Source organism: Harmonia axyridis, chromosome 7 (assembly GCF_914767665.1).
Source record: "Harmonia axyridis chromosome 7, icHarAxyr1.1, whole genome shotgun sequence".
Lineage (NCBI taxonomy): Eukaryota > Metazoa > Arthropoda > Insecta > Coleoptera > Coccinellidae > Harmonia > Harmonia axyridis.
In genome coordinates this window covers 25,973,734-25,992,582 of record NC_059507.1, presented here as the reverse complement: position 1 = coordinate 25,992,582, position 18,849 = coordinate 25,973,734, and the positions used below count along the sequence as shown (strand labels likewise).

The 18,849-nt window shown below is 33.4% G+C and overlaps 1 protein-coding gene across 1 annotated transcript; it reads right to left on the bottom strand.

Moving 5' to 3' along the window:
- Window positions 1–237: 237 nt before the first annotated feature.
- On the bottom strand, window positions 238–8,955 carry LOC123684669. Its single transcript, XM_045624008.1, has 2 exons — window positions 8,679–8,955; window positions 238–2,631 (listed from the first exon to the last, which is right to left on the bottom strand). The coding sequence occupies exons 1-2, from the start codon at window positions 8,737–8,739 to the stop codon at window positions 2,306–2,308; spliced, it is 387 nt and encodes a 128-aa protein (XP_045479964.1). The 5' UTR covers window positions 8,740–8,955; the 3' UTR covers window positions 238–2,305.
- Between the last annotated feature and the right edge of the window lie 9,894 nt (window positions 8,956–18,849).

Sequence of the window (18,849 nt, the reverse complement as noted above, 5' to 3'; positions counted from 1 at the left end):
TTGCGCAATAATCTCTGTACCTCCTCGTACAACTGGGGGATGCGGATGCAAATCAGATCATCCGAGTTGAAATATTTGAAAGGTTATGGAAAACTGAGACGACGGATCAGGTCTTCAAACTTCTTTCAGGATGTCAAGATTCAATACTACTTCTCGTTTTTTTATTATTATTATTATTTTTATTATTATAATTTCAATTAGAGTAGAGGTACAAACCTATAATACTCAATCTAAACAAAAAAAAAGCATACATGCACGTGTGAAGTGAATAACTGAAGAGAATTAAAATTGCTACATCCTTAAGATAAATTTCTGAAACAAAAGACAGAAGAATACCCAATTACAGGCGATCATAAATTATTCTCTATAACGTGTGAAGTTTTAAAAGGTGCTGATGCTATTTCTGCAAATCATATTGCTAAGAATATGTCAACCAAGGAAAGATTCCATCGTATCTTGGGTCATGTTAACTTTAAAGATCTGAATATAATGTGTCGTGATAAGTATTTAGATGATTTGCCAGACCATTTAGATAATAATTTCATAAGCTGTAAAATTTGCCTAGAAAGTAAGATGTCAAACAAGGAATATGCTTCTGAACGTAGAAGAGCTAGATACTGCGGTGAAATAGTGCATTCTGATGTGAAGTATTTGGATGTAGATGGGTTTAATGGAGAAAAGTATTTCGTTACTTTTATTGAAGATTACTCGAGAATTGCAAGAGCCTATCCAATTGAGAACAAGTCTGAAGTATACGATAAATTTGTTGAATATTTCAATATTCTTAAAAACTATGCTGAAGGTCCTTTATGTGAATTTAGATGCGATAACGGAAAAGAATTTTTGAATAAAGAGTTTTATAATTTGGCTAAAAATGAAGGTTTTCGAATTTTTCCTTGCATTGCATATAACCAGTTGAATGGAGTTGCAGAGAGATATAACAGGACAATAATGGACAGAGTAAGATGTCTCAGAAAAGAATCTAAATTAGACCGCAAATATTGGCCAGAATTTGTCTTGGCCGCATGTTTTGTAGGTAATAGGTTGAGAAATAGTTCTACTTTCGAATCGAAAACCCCTTTTGAAATCTTTTTCGGTAGAAAACCAAGTGCAAAAAATTTGAAAATTTATGGTATGTGAGAATTCCTGACGAAAAAAGAAAAACATCTGACGACAAAGCAGTTGAAGGAATTTTGATTGGGTATACTGATTTAGGTTACAGAGTCTTGATAAACGGTAAAATTGAATTAGCTAGAAATGTTCAAGTTGTAGAGCCCGGTACTGATTTTATTCAAATAAGTGATGATGAGGAAAATGATGATAATGAAATCGAAAAAGACAATAATGAAGGAAGTACAATTGATCGACCTGTCAGGAAAAGATGACTTCCGAATAAATATGATGATTTTATTATTTCTGTAAATTTAGCAGATTTAGATGCTCCTAAATCTTTCGATGAGGCTATAAATTCTGTAGATTCACAAAATTGGAAGGATGCAATGATAAAAGAGTTTAGTGCATTGAATGATTCAAAAACGTGGGAATTAATACCTAAGCCGGTTGATAAGAAAATTCTTTCGGTAAAATGGGTTTATAAAAAAAATCTGAAGACAATTTCAAAGCACGGCTTGTACTTAGAGGCTACGAACAAAAAGACCAAATTGATTAAATTTATGCCCCTGTTGCAAAAATGACTACCTTACGGTTACTTTTGAGCTTGTCTGTTAAAAGAGGATTTAATGTGCATCATATGGATGAAGAAACTGCATTTTTGAACAGTGATGTAAAATCTGAAGTTTATGTTAGTCAACCCGACGGTTTTATTAAAAATGAAAATATGGTCTATCATCTAAAAAAATCTTTATATGGTCTACGTGAGTCGCCAAGGAACTGGTACGACCATTTCAATAATTTTATTACGAAACTGGGATTTACTAGAAGTAATCATGACTTATGTTTGTACTGTAATGTGAAATCAGAAATCTGTTGCATACTTTTTGTTGACGATTTACTTATCTGTGGTCCAGATAAAGAACTCATTGAGAGCATTAAAAGTGAATTCAAAATTCAATTTAAAATGAAAGATCTAGGAAATGTTAAAAGGTATTTAGGCATCGAAATTGACTTTAATAAATCTACAAGAGAAATGAAACTTTCTCAAGAAGAATTATTATTATTATTATTATTACATATAAATGAAGGCTGAGGTCTAAGTCCTATGTAAGCCTAAAAACCAAAGAAATCAATAAGCTGACTGAATGCATGCAGAGAAAAAAAAAACAATTATTATATGCATAGAAACAAATTAACCAAATAAGCAACTGTCTATTTTGTTTTTAAAACTATTCACTGAGTCAGAATTCACTACATCACCAGGTAAGCCATTCCATGTCTCGAATATACGGTTGAACAAAAAATATTGTCTCTGTCTTGTGGCAAACTTTTCCTTTTTCAATTTGAAAGTGTGACCTCTCAACCGCGGATCATTGTTGAAGATGAGAAGTTCTCTATGGTTAGCATAATTGTACTTGGCTATACGGAAAGATATGACAAGATCCCCACGGAGTCGACGTTGGTCAAAAGCTATCAGTTGTGCCATCCTCAGTCTTTCGGGATACATTGAAACTTTAGCTGAAAAATTCGGAATTGTACACTCAAGAATTAAGCATACACCTATGGAAACAGGATTAAAATTGTTTGAAGGAAAAATTTACGAAAGTTTAAATTATAGAAATTTAATAGGCGCATTATCTTATATTGCTCAAGCAACCAGACCTGATATAATGTACGCAATAAACTATCTAAGTAGATTTCAAAATTGTTGTAGTGATACTCATTACAAACATGCTATACGCATTCTAATATACTTATACCATTCCAAGCATTTGAGTTTGCACTTTACTGGTGATTCTGATATTATGATTTGTGGTTATTCAGATTCTGACTGGGCAGGTGATCCAACTGATTCAAAGTCAACAACTGGATCAATAATTAAAGTTTTTGGAAATCCAATATTTTGGAAGACTGTAAAGCAAAAGTCAGTTTCACGTTCATCTACCCAAGCAGAATATATTGCCTTAGCTTATACAATAGAAGAAATTTTATTCATTAAAAATATTTTAGTTGATCTTGGTTTGTCAAAGGATTTGTTGAATGAAATTAAGATTTATGTTGATAATATTAGTTGTATTATGTTAGCCAAAAATGGTAATTTTTCAAAACGGTCCAAACATATAAATGTAGCTTTACATTTTGTACATGATACTGTTAATAATAAGCTAATTGATGTTGTTAAAATTGATGGAAATGTAAATTTAGCAGATACATTTACAAAATCCCTTTGCCGTGATAAATTTGAAAATTATCGCTATAAAATGAATGTTTATTAATTTTGTTAATTAAGAATGTAAAATTGTAAGGGGGGGTGTTAAAGTAATCTGTAATAGGATACAATTTTCCACTCACTCATAGAGGGCGCTAGACACTATAAAGAATACTGTATTATGGAATGTTCTAGAAATATAAAAGTGTATAAAAAACCGCGTCACTTGAGTAGTTGTTGTTATCGACTACTGATCGAGAGAGAGTTGACGACCGTACGAGACGTACCTGAGTTTAAGTGTATTCACAAGTGACAAAGTGCAGAGTGTTAAAAGTGTTAAAAGACTTCAACAACATAGAGGAGTTATTCTCGACCTTAAAAATCGCCTGCAGCGGTTTAAGGACATGGATGTTGTAAAAACTTTCCAAGAATCAATGGCTTCCACATCCACGTGGAGTGAAGAAATGGACTGTGAAACGTTCATTTCTCCCAAAAAAACATCGAAGGCGCCAATCGTCAAGACTTACCCACCTAAAATTTCAAATTCTTTCGGAGTACTCGAGACCGAAAAAAATACTCACTCGAAAACCTCGAGCCCAACACCTACAATAACGAGCCCAACCAATGGACAAAAAAGATGCCCTCCCGTGATAATCACACAAAAAATAGGATCGTATACCCAGTTCCATCAAAAATTAAAAACTATTATTAAAAGCAGATATCTGATTAAATATACCAAAGAGGATATAAAAATCACTACAAAGGAAATGAGTGATTACAAAGCTCTGATATCTGCTCTCAAAAAGGAAGATATTCAGTATTTCTCCCATACCCCTAGTGATCAAGTGAAGAAGAAAATGGTCTTGAAAGCCGCTTGCTTCATGACTGAAAGTGAAATTATCCAGGAAATCACAAAGGGTGGAAAAATAAAGCAGGATGAAATCGACTGCATAAAAATGAAAGGTAAAAACCCCAATTCACGCTCCTTTCTGGTAAATATTGCAAAATCTTGCCAAATCCAAGACCTTAAAAAAATTGAAGAGATAGACCATGTCAAAATTCAATGGCAGAAATATTCGAGAAAATCCCCTGTAACACAATGTTACCGATGTCAAAAATTAGGCCATGGATCTTCCAACTGCAATAGAATTCCGAAATGCGTCAAATGCGCGAAAAACCACTTAACAAAAGACTGTGAAATCAAGGAAAAAAATAGCGAATTAATACAATGTGCTAACTGCGATGGACCACACACTGCAAATTACTCAAAATGTCCAATAATTCTGAGGTATGTTGATTCTTTAATACACAAATCGCCTCAAAAACCAGAAAATATCCCGAAAATACCCGACATGAAACAATTCGCCCCTTTGAAAAAAACAAGCTACCACCCTGTAACAAACCAAATCTCATATCTAGAGATGGCAAAAAAATCCTCCCCAAAAACCCAGCAAACCATAATAGAAACCCCAATTTCAACTCAAAATAACTTAGACGATTTTCAAACTTTAATTAAAGAGATTCAAGAACTCAATTCAATTTGCAACATTTCACAATTAATATCACTAGTCAGAGATATCAAAAACCAAATTCAAACTTGCACATCTCCATTGAATAAGATACTAACCATACAAAACCTAATTGAAAAACATGGTATTTAAGTCTCCTAAAAAAGATATAAATATAATTACTTGGAATGCTAACGGAATTTTCAATAAAATTGACGAACTGGCAATTCTATCGAATGAAATAAAAGTCGAAATAATCTGCATACAGGAATCTAGACTGAACAATAGAAAACCTCCTAAATTACCAAATTTTTACTACATAAATAAGCCGAAAACCAAATCCGGGGGGCTTATTATTTATTATAAGAAACACTTAAAACCGATTGAAATTCCAACCGTGACAGTAAATTCCGAAACCCAGGCTATACGTTTAAATGACTTAACAATAGTAAATTACTACAACGGACATCAAAGTCCCATTGATACTAGCGAATTAGACTATATTTTCAGACTAGGCAATAGAGTAATAATAGTCGGGGACTACAATAGTCGAAGTACTTCGTGGAACTGTGCAGGTAATAACAGTAACGGAACAATTCTCCGGAGATACTTAGAAAGTAACAATTTTGTGTTAAACTTTCCCAGAAATTCGTATACCTATCATCCAGCCCATCGAGCAACTCCCTCAACCATTGATCTGATGATAACAAACAATATCCAAATATCCCAACCGTACACAATCCAGGCTCTAGATTCAGATCATTTCCCGGTATTGGCTACAATTCCGAGAATTAATTCCTCAGCACTGCCAAAACCAACAGCCTCTTACTATACTAACTGGAGACTTTTCAAAAACTTAATAAATCAAAATATAACTATCAATAGAGAACTCAATTCAACGGAAGACATAAACAAATGCATCCAATGTTTCACCAACTTAATTAAAAATTGCCTTTTTCAATCAACCAATAAAATAACCCATCCGTCCAATCATCACTTAGAAATTCCCCCCTCAATTCAGGAACTCATTAAAATTAAAAACAAACTAAGAAAAAGACTACAACGCAATTTCACAGCTAGCCTCCATGCACAATATAAGGATACAATTAATCTTGTTAGAGGCTCAATAAGCTCTCTAAAAACACACAAATGGGAAAAATTCACGCAAAATCTAACGAACACTGACGCAATGTGGCGAATAGTGCGCTCACTAAAACAAAATTCTTTTGGAATCTCGACACTACTCGGCCCTCAAGGATTAATCTTCGAGGATGAGTGTAAAGCTAAACGTACTCAAAAAATCATAACTCTACTTGCGACATGTCTGACCGCCAAACCGAAAATACAGTCAAAGAAACAATAAACCAATTCAACAATCAATTCTTCGATTTTCCACCAGAAGTACTTACCTCCCCTGAGGAGATAAGACGAATAATTTAATTACTTAAAAACAAAAAGGCCCCAGGCGACGACAAAATCTACAATCGCATATTAAAAAATCTTCCTAGGAAAGCCATAATACAACTACTTTATATCTTTAATAGTTGCTTGAAACTATGCTACTTCCCTGAAAGCTGGAAAAATGCCATAGTGCTATCATTCCCGAAACAAAAAAAAGATCCCAAAATAGCATCAAACTATAGACCAATCAGTCTCCTCCCAACGATGTCGAAAGTTTTAGAAAGAATAATCCTATACAGAATCAAAGACCATGAAAACATCAAAAACGAAATCATAGATGAACAATTCGGATTTAGAGAATCGCACAGCACCACACTTCAACTAGCTACAATTACTGACCAAATAACAAAAAATTTTAACTACAATAAAATCACAGCCATGCTAAATTTGGATATAGAAAAGGCTTTCGACACCGTCTGGCACGAAGGTCTGATCTACAAACTTATTAAAATCAACTTTCCTCCACACCTAATTAAAATCATTCACTCATACCTCACAAATCGAACTTTCCAGGTAAGAGTAGAAAAAACGCTTTCAACAAAACTAGCATCAAGAGCAGGGGTACCACAAGGGGGCCTACTATCCCCATCACTATTCAATTATTTTATAAATGACATTCCAAAGACAAATAGTACAAAACTAAAAATTTTTGCCGATGACACTGCAATAGTGGCCGAATCATCAAATTCCAATCAAGTGAATAAATACATCCAAAATCATTTGAACGAGTTAGAAAAATATTATCAGAAATGGAAAATCAAAATTAATACGAGTAAAACTACCCTAATCCACTTCACGCATAAAAATAAACTTGCACCAAATCCAAATCACCTAATATTCAACGGTCAAATAATAAACAAACAAAACACGGTCAAATACTTAGGTCTCACCCTAGACAGAAAATTAAACTTCAATGACCACATAAACAACATTAGACAGAAGTGCTACATACTACTTCGCAGTCTGTACCCACTTTTGTCTAAGGGAAGCAAACTCAGCAAAAAATCAAAAATTCGAATATACAAACAATGCATCCGTCCGGTATTCCTGTATGCAGATCCAATATGGAGCAAAACTTCATTGTCAAATTTAAGAACATTACAAGTGTTACAAAATAAATTCCTTAGAATCATTCTAAATGAATCAAGGTATACACCAATTGAAGAAATTCACAAAACAGGAAACATCGAACTAATTCAGGACAAAATAAAAAACGATACTATAAAATTCTTTAAATATACTGCCAAAAAACTTGAAAAAACCAAATACCTCGGCACTACTACTTCACAAAATACTAATATTAGAATACGACATAAATTGATACATCACATTACTCTAACGTAAGAAATCCTGAAAAAATGTATCCCACCTGAGGCGAATATGTGTTTTATTTGACCCAACATACCTCTAGAAAAAAATTATACTAACCACCCAATATTGTTCATACATTATAATTTATATAAAAACATTAGGTGCGATCCCAGAGATCAGGTACTAATTTCTAATTAAAAATTTAAATTTATCTATCCTGTATATTTCTCCTTGTAAATATTCTTGTATATATAATTTAGGAAAATAATAATAAAAACGCTGTAAAGCGAAAAAAAAAATATGTGTTTTATTTGTAGTTGTTGTTGTTGAATATAATGGGTGAAGAACACGTTTTATGTTGGAGCATTGTTGGAGGTCTGAATAAATATATTTTAAAGTAATTGAAAACTGTTTAATTATAATTAACTGAATTCACTCATAATACAAAAATGAGCGATAACAAATCTTCTGTAGAAAAATAAATTCAAAAAGCCTGGGAATTTTGCTGTTCTGCAGTTATTCCCGAGAAATCAAAACTTCGTAAAGAGGGTAGATACAAGACTTTCACTCCCGATCTAGTAACAAACGGGGTTACTAATAAAAGTCGTTCTATCGTGCAAAAAATAAATTCAACGACAATTGAAAACGATTAAAAATGTTATGTGAACACTACACTAACGCCTGGTTTCTGAAGCGATGATCAGCGCGAACTTAATAGTTGTCAAATTTAATGTCAACTGTCAAATGAGATTCGCTCAGCATTATCATACCTAGTTGTCAAATTTAATGTCAACTGTCAAATGATATTCGCTAAGCAATATCATACGTTGCGCATAACATGACATGACATTTTGAAGTTGACACTAGGTTTGACATATTTGTTCGATCAACCTTTCAGCAACCGCGTTAATGTCGATTTGTTGGTGAGTGAAATAAAAGAAAGAAAAATAAAATAATGTGTCAATTTAAAATATACAATACAATGTTGAACTAATAGAAAAATGTACTACAAATTCTACAATCTAAATATCTTAATATACAAAATCATTTACAATACAAAGTACTGAATGTTTTACCTGAAGTATTCTTGATCTGCTCTAGGATTTCCAGGTCTTTTTCATCAAACGGCTCGGTCATCTTGTATCTAAAACTGCTAAGTTTCCTTGTGTGCGTTCTTCACGGAGAAACGATATAAATATGCAGCAAGGGTAGTAGCACTTGGTCCAGCCAGACTGGGGTGAATCTTTCGATATCGATTGGCAGCAGTCCAATCAAACTTTGTGCGTGACAACTCTCACTTTCCTAGGTCTTGTGTGCGCCTACTATATGTCTCCCCTAGTCACCCTTTCACGTTCATTCAGCCCACTAACAAAACATGCACTATTCTAGACGGACAGAATCGGGCATAATATAATGCTTTTTGCATTCTCCCCTACTCTTGCTAAAGACCTAACCATGTGATGAAACCTGGTAAGAGAGGTGGGTCTTTTCTAGGAATGCATTGATTATTACCAGGAAATTTTCGTTAATGTCTTTCAGTTTTACTTGAGTTAAAGAGGGTCGTCGATATGATTATTTTTAAATTTGAACCTAATGTTGTGGAATAATCGTTTTATGAGGAAAGAGTAGATTTTTGGTTTTCATGACTATTTCTTTTGTCACTTGGCGTTTCTAGTGTAAGTTTTGTGATTCACCCAAAATTCAAGAAGAAATTGAGAAACACTATTTATCTTTTGTGATCGCAAATAACACCTCATATTTCAGTTTTATTTTCAACAGGGCCGCCGCCAGACATTTTGGCGCCCCGGCAAAATAAAATTTCGCCGTCCTGCTTTGCCTTATTCATCTGAATTTTCTTTGAAGGAGCCTCTGTTATTCCTCTTTGGAAGTTTTCAATTTCATATCGAATCGTCTTTTTTTAACTCAAAATCACCTTGCCAAAATTATAGAAGGTTGTTTTGTCGATTTCATCAAAAAGCGTCCTGAAATGTTTAAAAGTACGACACTCAATTATGAACCTATAGTAAAAGGACGACGTAGATCTTAAAGCTGCATTTTAGTATCTTTGTATTTTCATAACTGTAATTATGATTTCAAAGAAATTGGTTTTTGGAAATTTTATTATTTTTTCATTAAAAAAACATGCGATATGTCTTGTTTCATTAACTGATTTTGCGCCCCTACAATTTGGCGCTCCGGCAAAATGTCTGGTTTGCCATGGCAGCCCTGTTTTTTAATACTATTCAAATGTTACTCAGATTGAATTCTGATATTACCAGCAATAAATACTAGCGATTTTCGCCTTTTGTCGAATTTCAAAGGAAAAAACACTTCTGCTGCACACTGCTTGGATCTGTTGTGCAAAACTATATTGAAACTTTCGTCTTGACTTTTTATTTTGCATTTTTTATTTTTGAATGATTTTTATTCAACGAAATAAAAATTTGCAATGCAAAACTATAGTGCTACTTTTGTCTTGGCTTTTTATTTTGCATTTTTTAGTTTTGATTGTTTTTATGCAACGAAATTCAGTTGAAAAGTGCAAAGTAAAAATTTGCAATGCAAAACTATAGTGCAACTTTTGTCTTGACTTTTTATTTTGCATTTTTTATTTTCGAATGTTTTTTTATGCAACGAAATTCAGTTGAAAAGTGCAAAGTAAAAATATGCAATGCAAAACTATAGTGCAACTTTTGTCTTGACTTTTATTTTGCATTTTTTCTTTTCGGTTTTTTTTTATGCAACAGAATTCAATTGAAAAGTGCAAAGTGAAAATTTGCAATGAAGTTTGGTACAACCACAATATAAATGAACCTATAAAATCATAAGTCTAGGAACTAGGACTTTCGACAAAAAAGTTCGATTCTATTCAGTATCGATCAAATCAACTACTCATCGAGCAAATTTTATTAAGAAACATTTTTTTTTCAGTATTATAGATTATATAGAAAAAAAATGTTTTTTAATGATATATTTACTTTCACGTTTCACTAGCGCCACTAGAGGAGGGGGTTGCTTTCGAGCTAAGTTCATGGAGTTGTTTGATTGATGTGTATCTATTTTTGTTGAGTATGATTCTCAAAAATTTGTAGTCGTTGAAGTTTTTTGTAATTTGTATCTGAAATTTTGCTCCAAATTGGATTTGCATACAAGAATGCTGGCCTAATTCCTTGTTTAAAAACCCGAAGTTTGGATTTCCGGCTGAGTTTGATGTTTTTACTGATCAATGGAAAAATTTTGTTGAGGATTGTGTAACATTTTCGTGAAATGTTACCTAAATGCTCATTGAAAGATAATTTTTTATCTAGGGTGACCCCTAGATATTTAACCGAATTTTGAATGTGGATTAACTCGCCGTTGAATTTTACCTTGATGCTGATAGGTGGAGTTTTCCTTTTTTGGGTGAAGTGAGTTAGAGTTGTTTTTTTGGCGTTTATTTTAATTTTCCATTTGTTATAATATTTTTCTAGTTCATTTACATGAGCTTGAATATATTTGTTGGCATAGTTTGGGTCTGAGGATTCCGAAAGTATAGCCGTGTCATCTGCGAAAATTTTTAATTTGTCTGGGGTGTTTTTGGAATGTCATTAATGTAGTAATTGAATAGGGTTGGAGATAACTATCTTCCCTGTGGAACTCCTGCAGAAATTGAATATTTGGTTGAAAGAATTTTTTCTACTCTTACTTGGTATGTTCGACCCTGTAAATAGGAGTGGATAATTTTGATTATATGAGGATGGAGTTTGGTCATAAGGAGCTTGTAAATGAGACCATTATGCCACACAGTGTCAAAAGCTTTTTCAATGTCTAAATTCAGCATAGCAGTGATCTTTTTATAATTGAAATTTTTTGTTATTAGGTCTGTGATAGTTGCTAGTTGTAGAACCGTGCTATGGGATGTTCTAACTCCGTATTGTTCGTCTTTTATTTCGTTATAATCATTTTCGTGGTTTTTAATGTTATTTAAAATGATTTTTTCAAAAACTTTTGACATTGTTGGCAATAAGCTTATGGGGCGGTAGTTGGATGCAAATTTTGGGTCCTTTTTAGGTTTAGGAAAGGAGAGGACTATCGCGTTTTTCCAGGAGTTCGGAAAATAACATAGTTTTAGACAGCTATTAAAGATATAGTTGAGCTGTACTATAGCTTTCCTCGGAAGATGTTTCAGAGCTAGATTACTGATTTTATCTTCTCCGGGTGCTTTTTTATTTTTTAATGCCTTAATTATTTGTCTTATTTCATTGAGGGAAGTTGAATGATCTGGGGGAGTGTCTAAATTAGAGTTAATAAATGAGAGAACTCTTTCATCAACTGTTCTTTCAGTTTGACGGTCGGACATACCACGTGTTGAATTATGAATTTTTGCATAATTTTCTGCTAGATGTTCAGCCTTACTTTCTTCGTCGAAAATCAAACCATGAGGTCCGTGCAATGTGGAAATTCCACTGGGATTAGAGTTGTTTTTCAACGATCGAGCAATCCTCCACATTTCATCTGAATTGGTTAAATTTTTTGTGAATTTTTCCCATTCTTCGGTTTTCAGCGAGTTTAGCGTTGCCCTCACAAGATTCACTGAGTCCTTATACTGTTGAAACAAGCTCATACTATGATTTCGCTGGAGTCTTTTGCGTAATTTATTTTTAATTTTAATTAGATCTTGAACGTGAGGTGGAATCTTTAAATAGTGGTATTTCTGCGTGTTAGTTGTAATCGTGGAATGGTGTAAACATTGTTTGATGATTTTGGTTAGTTGCCTAATGCAATTGTCGATGTCGTCCGTTGTGTGGAGGTTGTTATTCATTTTTACGTTTTGATTAATTAGTTCTTTGAATTTCTTCCAGTCTGTATAGTATGTAGCTTTAGGTTTTGGTAGAGAAGAAGAGTTAGATTTGGGTATGGTCGTTAATACGGGAAAGTGATCAGAGTCTAATTCTTGAATTGTGAAGGATTGGATTATTGTTATGTTTTTGGTTGTCATTAGGTCTATTGTTGACGGTGTATTGTTATTTGTAGGATAATACGTATATGAATTTCTTGGAAAATTTAAGATGTAATTTGTACTATCCAAGTATCTTTTCAGAAGATTGCCGTTGGTGTTGGAAGTAGTACAATTCCAGGAACTATTTCGACAGTTGTAGTCACCGGCTATTATTACCCTTTCGTCAAGGTTCATCAGGTAGTCTAGTTCGTCAGTGTCTAATGGAGTTTGGTGACCGTTATAGAAATTTACAATTTCGTCAAGGTTTATCAGGTAGTCTAGTTCGTCAGTGTCTAATGGAGTTTGGTGACCGTTATAGAAATTTACAATCGTTTATCTTAATTGCTTGGGACTCGGAATTCACAGTATGAGTTTGTATTTCAATAGGTTTCAAATGTTTCTTGTAGTAAATAATGAGGCCTCCACCGATATTTTTCGGTTTATTGATATAGTAAAAGTTTCGGATTTTAGGAGGTTTACGTTTATTCAATTTGGATTCTTGTATGCAAATTATTTCGACCTTAATTTCGTTAGTTAGGGCTTCCAGTTCATTAACTTTATTAGTAATACCGTTGGCATTCCATGATATAAGATTAATATCTTTGAATAAGGCTTTGAAAGCCATATTTTTCTGATAAATTTAGAATTATTGCCACCTTATCCATAGGGGATGTGCAATTTTTAAGTTTAATTTTCAGCTCTCTAACTAACGAAATGAGTTGCGTTAAATTACAGATAGAATTTAGTTCGTTTAATTCATTCAGAAGAGTTTGGAAGTCGTCTAGGTTGTCTGTTTTAGTGATTGTTTTTGTCGTCGGAAATTGGTCATTTGTAACCGCACTTGAATAAGGGAATTTGATTCTATAATAGTCTTGGGGGGAAGTCTGGGGAAATCTTTTGAAGTAAATCACGGTGTGTTTATTTGTTTTAAGGTTGTTGATTTGTCGGTGCTTTTATTGATTCCACATACCTTATTAGCACAGGACATTTAGAGTAATTGGCCGTATGAGGCCCGTTACAATTCGCACACTGAATTTGATCTCGATCAATAAACTTCGCGCTACACTCCGAGGTTAGGTGGTTTTTCCCGCACTTAACGCACCTTGGCTTAATATTACAATTTGCCGATCCGTGTACGAATTTTTGGCAACGGTGACACTGCGTGACACTTTGTTTTTTTGTGAAGTCCTGCCGCTGTACACGAACGTTATCAATTACTTGGATTGACTTCAGATCCTGGGGGTTAGTTTTTTTGGGGTAATATACTAAAAATGAATGGGGGTTTGGTCCTTTCCCTCTCAATTTGCTTACTTTGATTTCTTCGGGTTTGATTCTGCCTCCTTTTGATAGTTCCTCTGCCAGCATCGACTCCGTCATAAATGGGGCGGCTTTTATAACCAGTTTTTTCTTTGCATCTTCCTTGGCGGTGTGAGAGAAGTATTCAATGTCTTCAATCTTCAAGGTATTGATAAGCGATTTGTAGTCGTTCACGTCAGTTGTATGTATTATTGTTGCATTGGTGTTATACTTCACCGAATATTTGTTTTTAATGACTGATTTAATTTTTGAATGGAACTGCTTATAGCATTCGATTTTTTGTATAATAGTTATAGGGGGGCATCTTACAGGTTTGTTCGTTTTAATTATAGGATTATTAATCGTCACGGGCGTACAATCCGTTTCCATTGACGATTTTCGAATGAATTCTCAAGAAATATCTGAATGCATCATCATATGCAGCGTTGCCAGGCCGACAAGCCGAAAATATCGTACCGCGTGTTCAAAATTATCGTACATATTATCGTATCCCACTGATTTTTATCGTACACATTCGAAATAAAGGAAATTTTTGCGAGAAAATATGATAATTTGTGGACAAGGATGAAAAAACAAGCAATATATCGAATAAGTAATTTATTTTTTATTTGAACAAAACGGTAAATGAATAATTAATCAATTATTAGGCAAGATCAGACAACCTGCATTATCCTATTCACAGATTAAATTTAATTAACATGCATTATCATTTATTTTTTCTTCATATTAATTCAATTGAATCTGTGGATGAAATGAAAGTCTTCAAAGACAAATATCTCAAATGTGCTTTTTTGCACATACGCCCTTTTCAATTGAAACGGCAGTATATTTTTGATGGTCTTTTTAATGTGCTTTCAACAATTGAACATTTGCTCCCATAACCACATATAAAATAACATGAATCTGAATAATTGAATTGATTGGAAATACAGAGATATATCTTCGTAAAAATTCTCTATAAAATAAATGTCATCAAAAAAACGATTTTCTTATATGAAATGAATATATTCAAATCTGAAATATTCAGCCACACAAATTTTTCAATGAAATTCCAGTTACAACAATTGTTTTTCACTAAACAGAATACCAAATGAGAGATAATGGTAATTGGTATATTTTCAACTGAATTTTGAACACCATCTGTTTTTAATGAGGACCCTTCGTCCCTCCGGAGTTCGGATATTCCATGATTCTTTGTATTTATTTTCAGCTGACAGGCACCAAAGAAGTTTTATGATCTATTATGTTTGAGTAGGTTCGTTCTCCTAGATTCACGTTGAACGTAGAACCCCAATGAACAATGAATTGATTCATCGGAACATTCTTGAGTCTAGACATTCCCAACCGTCTCGGTTAGATTTTTTAAAACTACTAAAATCTATCAAATGATTTCTTCCTACTAAAAACTTCCTGAAAATGCAATAATCTACTGAAAAATTGGATATCTACTAAATCTAGTCATACTGAGTTTCATTATATTTTGAGTGACACTTTAGCTCAAATGATAGGTACACTGAAATTATCGTACAAAACGCTATTATCGTACATGCGGTATCGTACATAGTATTGAGCAGCAAATTATCGTACAAAACGATAATTATCGTACGAACGGCAACGCTATGATTCATATGGTATGTTCTCCCACCCTTAAGCTGTTCAAAAAGAAGAGGGAACACAATAGGACCTTCTTAAAAGGGCGTACCATCACTGGTTAACTATCAGTACAGTGTTGCCGAAAACACCGATTTATCGGTATTTATACCGATTTGGAAACTGATCTCCCGATGTACCGAAAGGGGATAAATGTATACCGTTTTTTCAATTTCATAGATATTATGTACTGATTTAAGGTCAGAAAAATAAAGTTTATTTCATACTGATACATTACAAAGGAATAAATGCTTAGTTACCGTAACTATAAACATTGTCATAACTCCCTTGGGAGTTAAACAGGGCAGTTATAGATCTTTAACTCCCTCTAAAGTGTTCACAAAAATAAACCGACATTTGTCGAATTTACCACTAAAGTTGTTACCCGAATTGCAAGGATTTTCTATTAAACGGTTGTCACTGTTAATGACTGTATTCAAACATGAAGTTGTTTCCCTTCTTTCATCTGACATGCCAACTAACAGTCTTGCAGTTTTGTTTTTCAATTCCATGCTGTCGGCCAAATACCCTTCTGCCACCGTTGAACTTCGCCATCCATCATGTCTCTTCAATGTTGTCATATTTGCTCCTGCATTGACCAAGGCAGTCGCAGAAGTCCTTCGCAGACAATGTCCTGTGAATGTTTCTGGATTCGGCAATTCCAAAAAACTAGCAAAGAAATTTGTCATATTCCTTTTTGTACTTAAGTTCCGACTTTGTTGGTAGTAGTACGGAACGAGCTTTTTCAGCCTTTTCCAACAAATCTCTTGAAATCTCAATTCTCTCTGAGTTTGCATTCATTTTCACTAATTTGAATATGATGAGAAACACGATATGACAAATATCTACAATGTTGTCAGTGACATTTCCATGGCAACCATGCCTACTTAATTCTTGATAAAGATAATTCGTTTTGTTCTGAAATCCAAAACAATTTGGTTTTTATATTTCATGCAGTATGAAATAAAATTAATTATCTATCTTGTGAGTTATTGGATTTTAACCACCTCGGGCAACGCAACAATCCCTCGGGACTTACGTCCCTCGGGATTGAAATCTGTTGCCCTCTGTGGTTAAAACCCTCATAACTCCCTTGATACATAAATAACTATTATTATTATTATTATTATTAAATTGAATTTTTTACCGAAAAATTAAATATTCTTTATAATTAGATGCATAGGCAAATGCAAGAGATTAGATGAGCACATCTTGCTCGGTTTAGATACATAAAGATAAGATTCAAAGATTCATGGGCCTTCATTACCGGAAAGTTACAGACCACGGGCGCTTTCGAAATTTTGGGATTTCCGGCTTATACATGTTTATTACTCTATAGGATTAACTAGACTAGAAGGTACCGACCACATTTGTCGGCAGGTAATTGCATACAATTACTCAATGGGTTTATGATAGGAATATAGGATAAAGGAAACGCAAAAATTTTTTGGCTTTTCCAATAATTTGTCCTTATGCGATTGGTCTAGATTTTCGTGTTATTTTCATTGGTTTTAAACATTTGAGCCTTTTTTGCAAAGATGGGAGAAAGTGTCAACATTCAGTGTTGCATATTTTGTTCAGAAAAACCAGTTAACATCACAGCTTGCTTGGGTAAGTACCAAAATTTTATTGTACTTTTGTAGTGGAAGATTCTTACAATATCTTTAGTTTAAGAAACTGTCTACTCAGATCTACTAGAGAAATAGATCCTATTTGTTCTTCGTTAGATTTGGTGAAATCGATACAACCGAGAAAACAGAAATATCAGACTATTTCATATAGAACCTATCAATTCTCGTTACAGTGTCACAACCATATTATCAAAATCATATTGGTATGGGTCGACAATTTCATGAATACCCAATTGTGGGGAAAATTTATATGTTTTTATTTTTTAATGAAAATATTGTATTTTATTAATTTTTTCACTTAATGTTATTTTTGGTTACAAGAAAATGTATTATCAGTTAATTAAATGTTCTTTTGTTTATATTTTATTTTAATGAATTGATATTCTTGGCGAAATCTTCCTTACACCGATTTCCTCCCCAAATACACCGATTTTGCGCAGTCATTTATACCGATCTTGAGTTTATACTTTCGGCAACACTGTATCAGTAGTACTAGTAACAGTTAAAAATCAGAGGTTGAAGCTGCACCCACAGCTTGCACAGGTGGGTGCAGTTTCAAGCTCAGTCATTGAATCATTAGTACTTATCTTTTAATTTCATTTTAGGCTTTTGTTTGAAATTTCAATATACATTTTTTTTTTATTCTAAGTAAATATTTTTAATTGAAAATAAATTTTCTAAAATGGATTCAATACCTTGCTATATTATATTGGAAGATGGAGAAGTTATTAGAGGAAGTTCTTTTGGAGCTATAAATGCTTCTGAGGGAGAAGTCGGTGAGTTAATTTTTTTTTATTTAAATATTGTTTGAACCCGTAAACAAACGCGTCAGATCTGTAGATTTTATAAAAAATTGAACTAATATTTAAACGGACTTGTTGTCTTGAAATCATGCGTAGATTAACCTACTAATTCCATAAATTCCATTAAAATCAAGTTTTGGCTATTTGGTTAAAGTAAGGAATTAACTCACTATCACTATCTGCATTACTGGTTTATGGTCAGCCTGTATATACATGTTTCATACCGAGTGTTATTTCAATTGATTTAATTTAAAAAAATACTCTGTATGAAAAATTTATACACAGGCTGACCGATTACATTCGTCATAGGCGGGGTACTCAAAACGGTGATTAAATTGTATATTTGACTAATTTCAATTTTTGGTAATCTGGTTGAAGTAAGATATGGACTCAATATCAAAATCTGCATTACTGGTCTTCGGCCAGCCCTTATACAGGTTTCATACTGAGTGTTTTTTAATTGACCGAATTGAAAAACTCTGGGTACGAATTATGTATATACAGGCTGATTCTAAACCACACCAAAATTTGTCAAATATACAATTTGATCACTGTTTTTGACTGTTGAGTTATTGAGCTTATTACGAATGTTACAGATTGACCAGCTCATTGAACGCATCCAAATTCAAAAATATTCACAACTTGACTTTAAAAATATGAATTCGAGACTAATTGAAGAAAAGCTCGTTTTAAAATTATTGTTAGTTACATTAATCTTTCGAATGGGTTATTCAATGTCTAGTCAAATGTACAAATTGCTTGAAACTGGCTTCAATACAACATATCTCAAGGTACCTATGATATTACTTATGAGCGAGCGCGCAAAACTTCTGACCCTTGGAATCCTTCGAACCGCCTGAAGGTACCG

Excerpts from the sequence above, each read along its gene's own strand:
- LOC123684669 (XM_045624008.1), bottom strand. The coding sequence starts at position 8,739 with ATGACCGAGCCGTTTGATGAAAAAGACCTGGAAATCCTAGAGCAGATC. Across the intron at positions 2,632-8,678 it reads GCAGATCAAGAATACTTCAG|CTAAAGTTTCAATGTATCCC; the intron begins GTAAAACATTCA and ends CGAATTTTTCAG.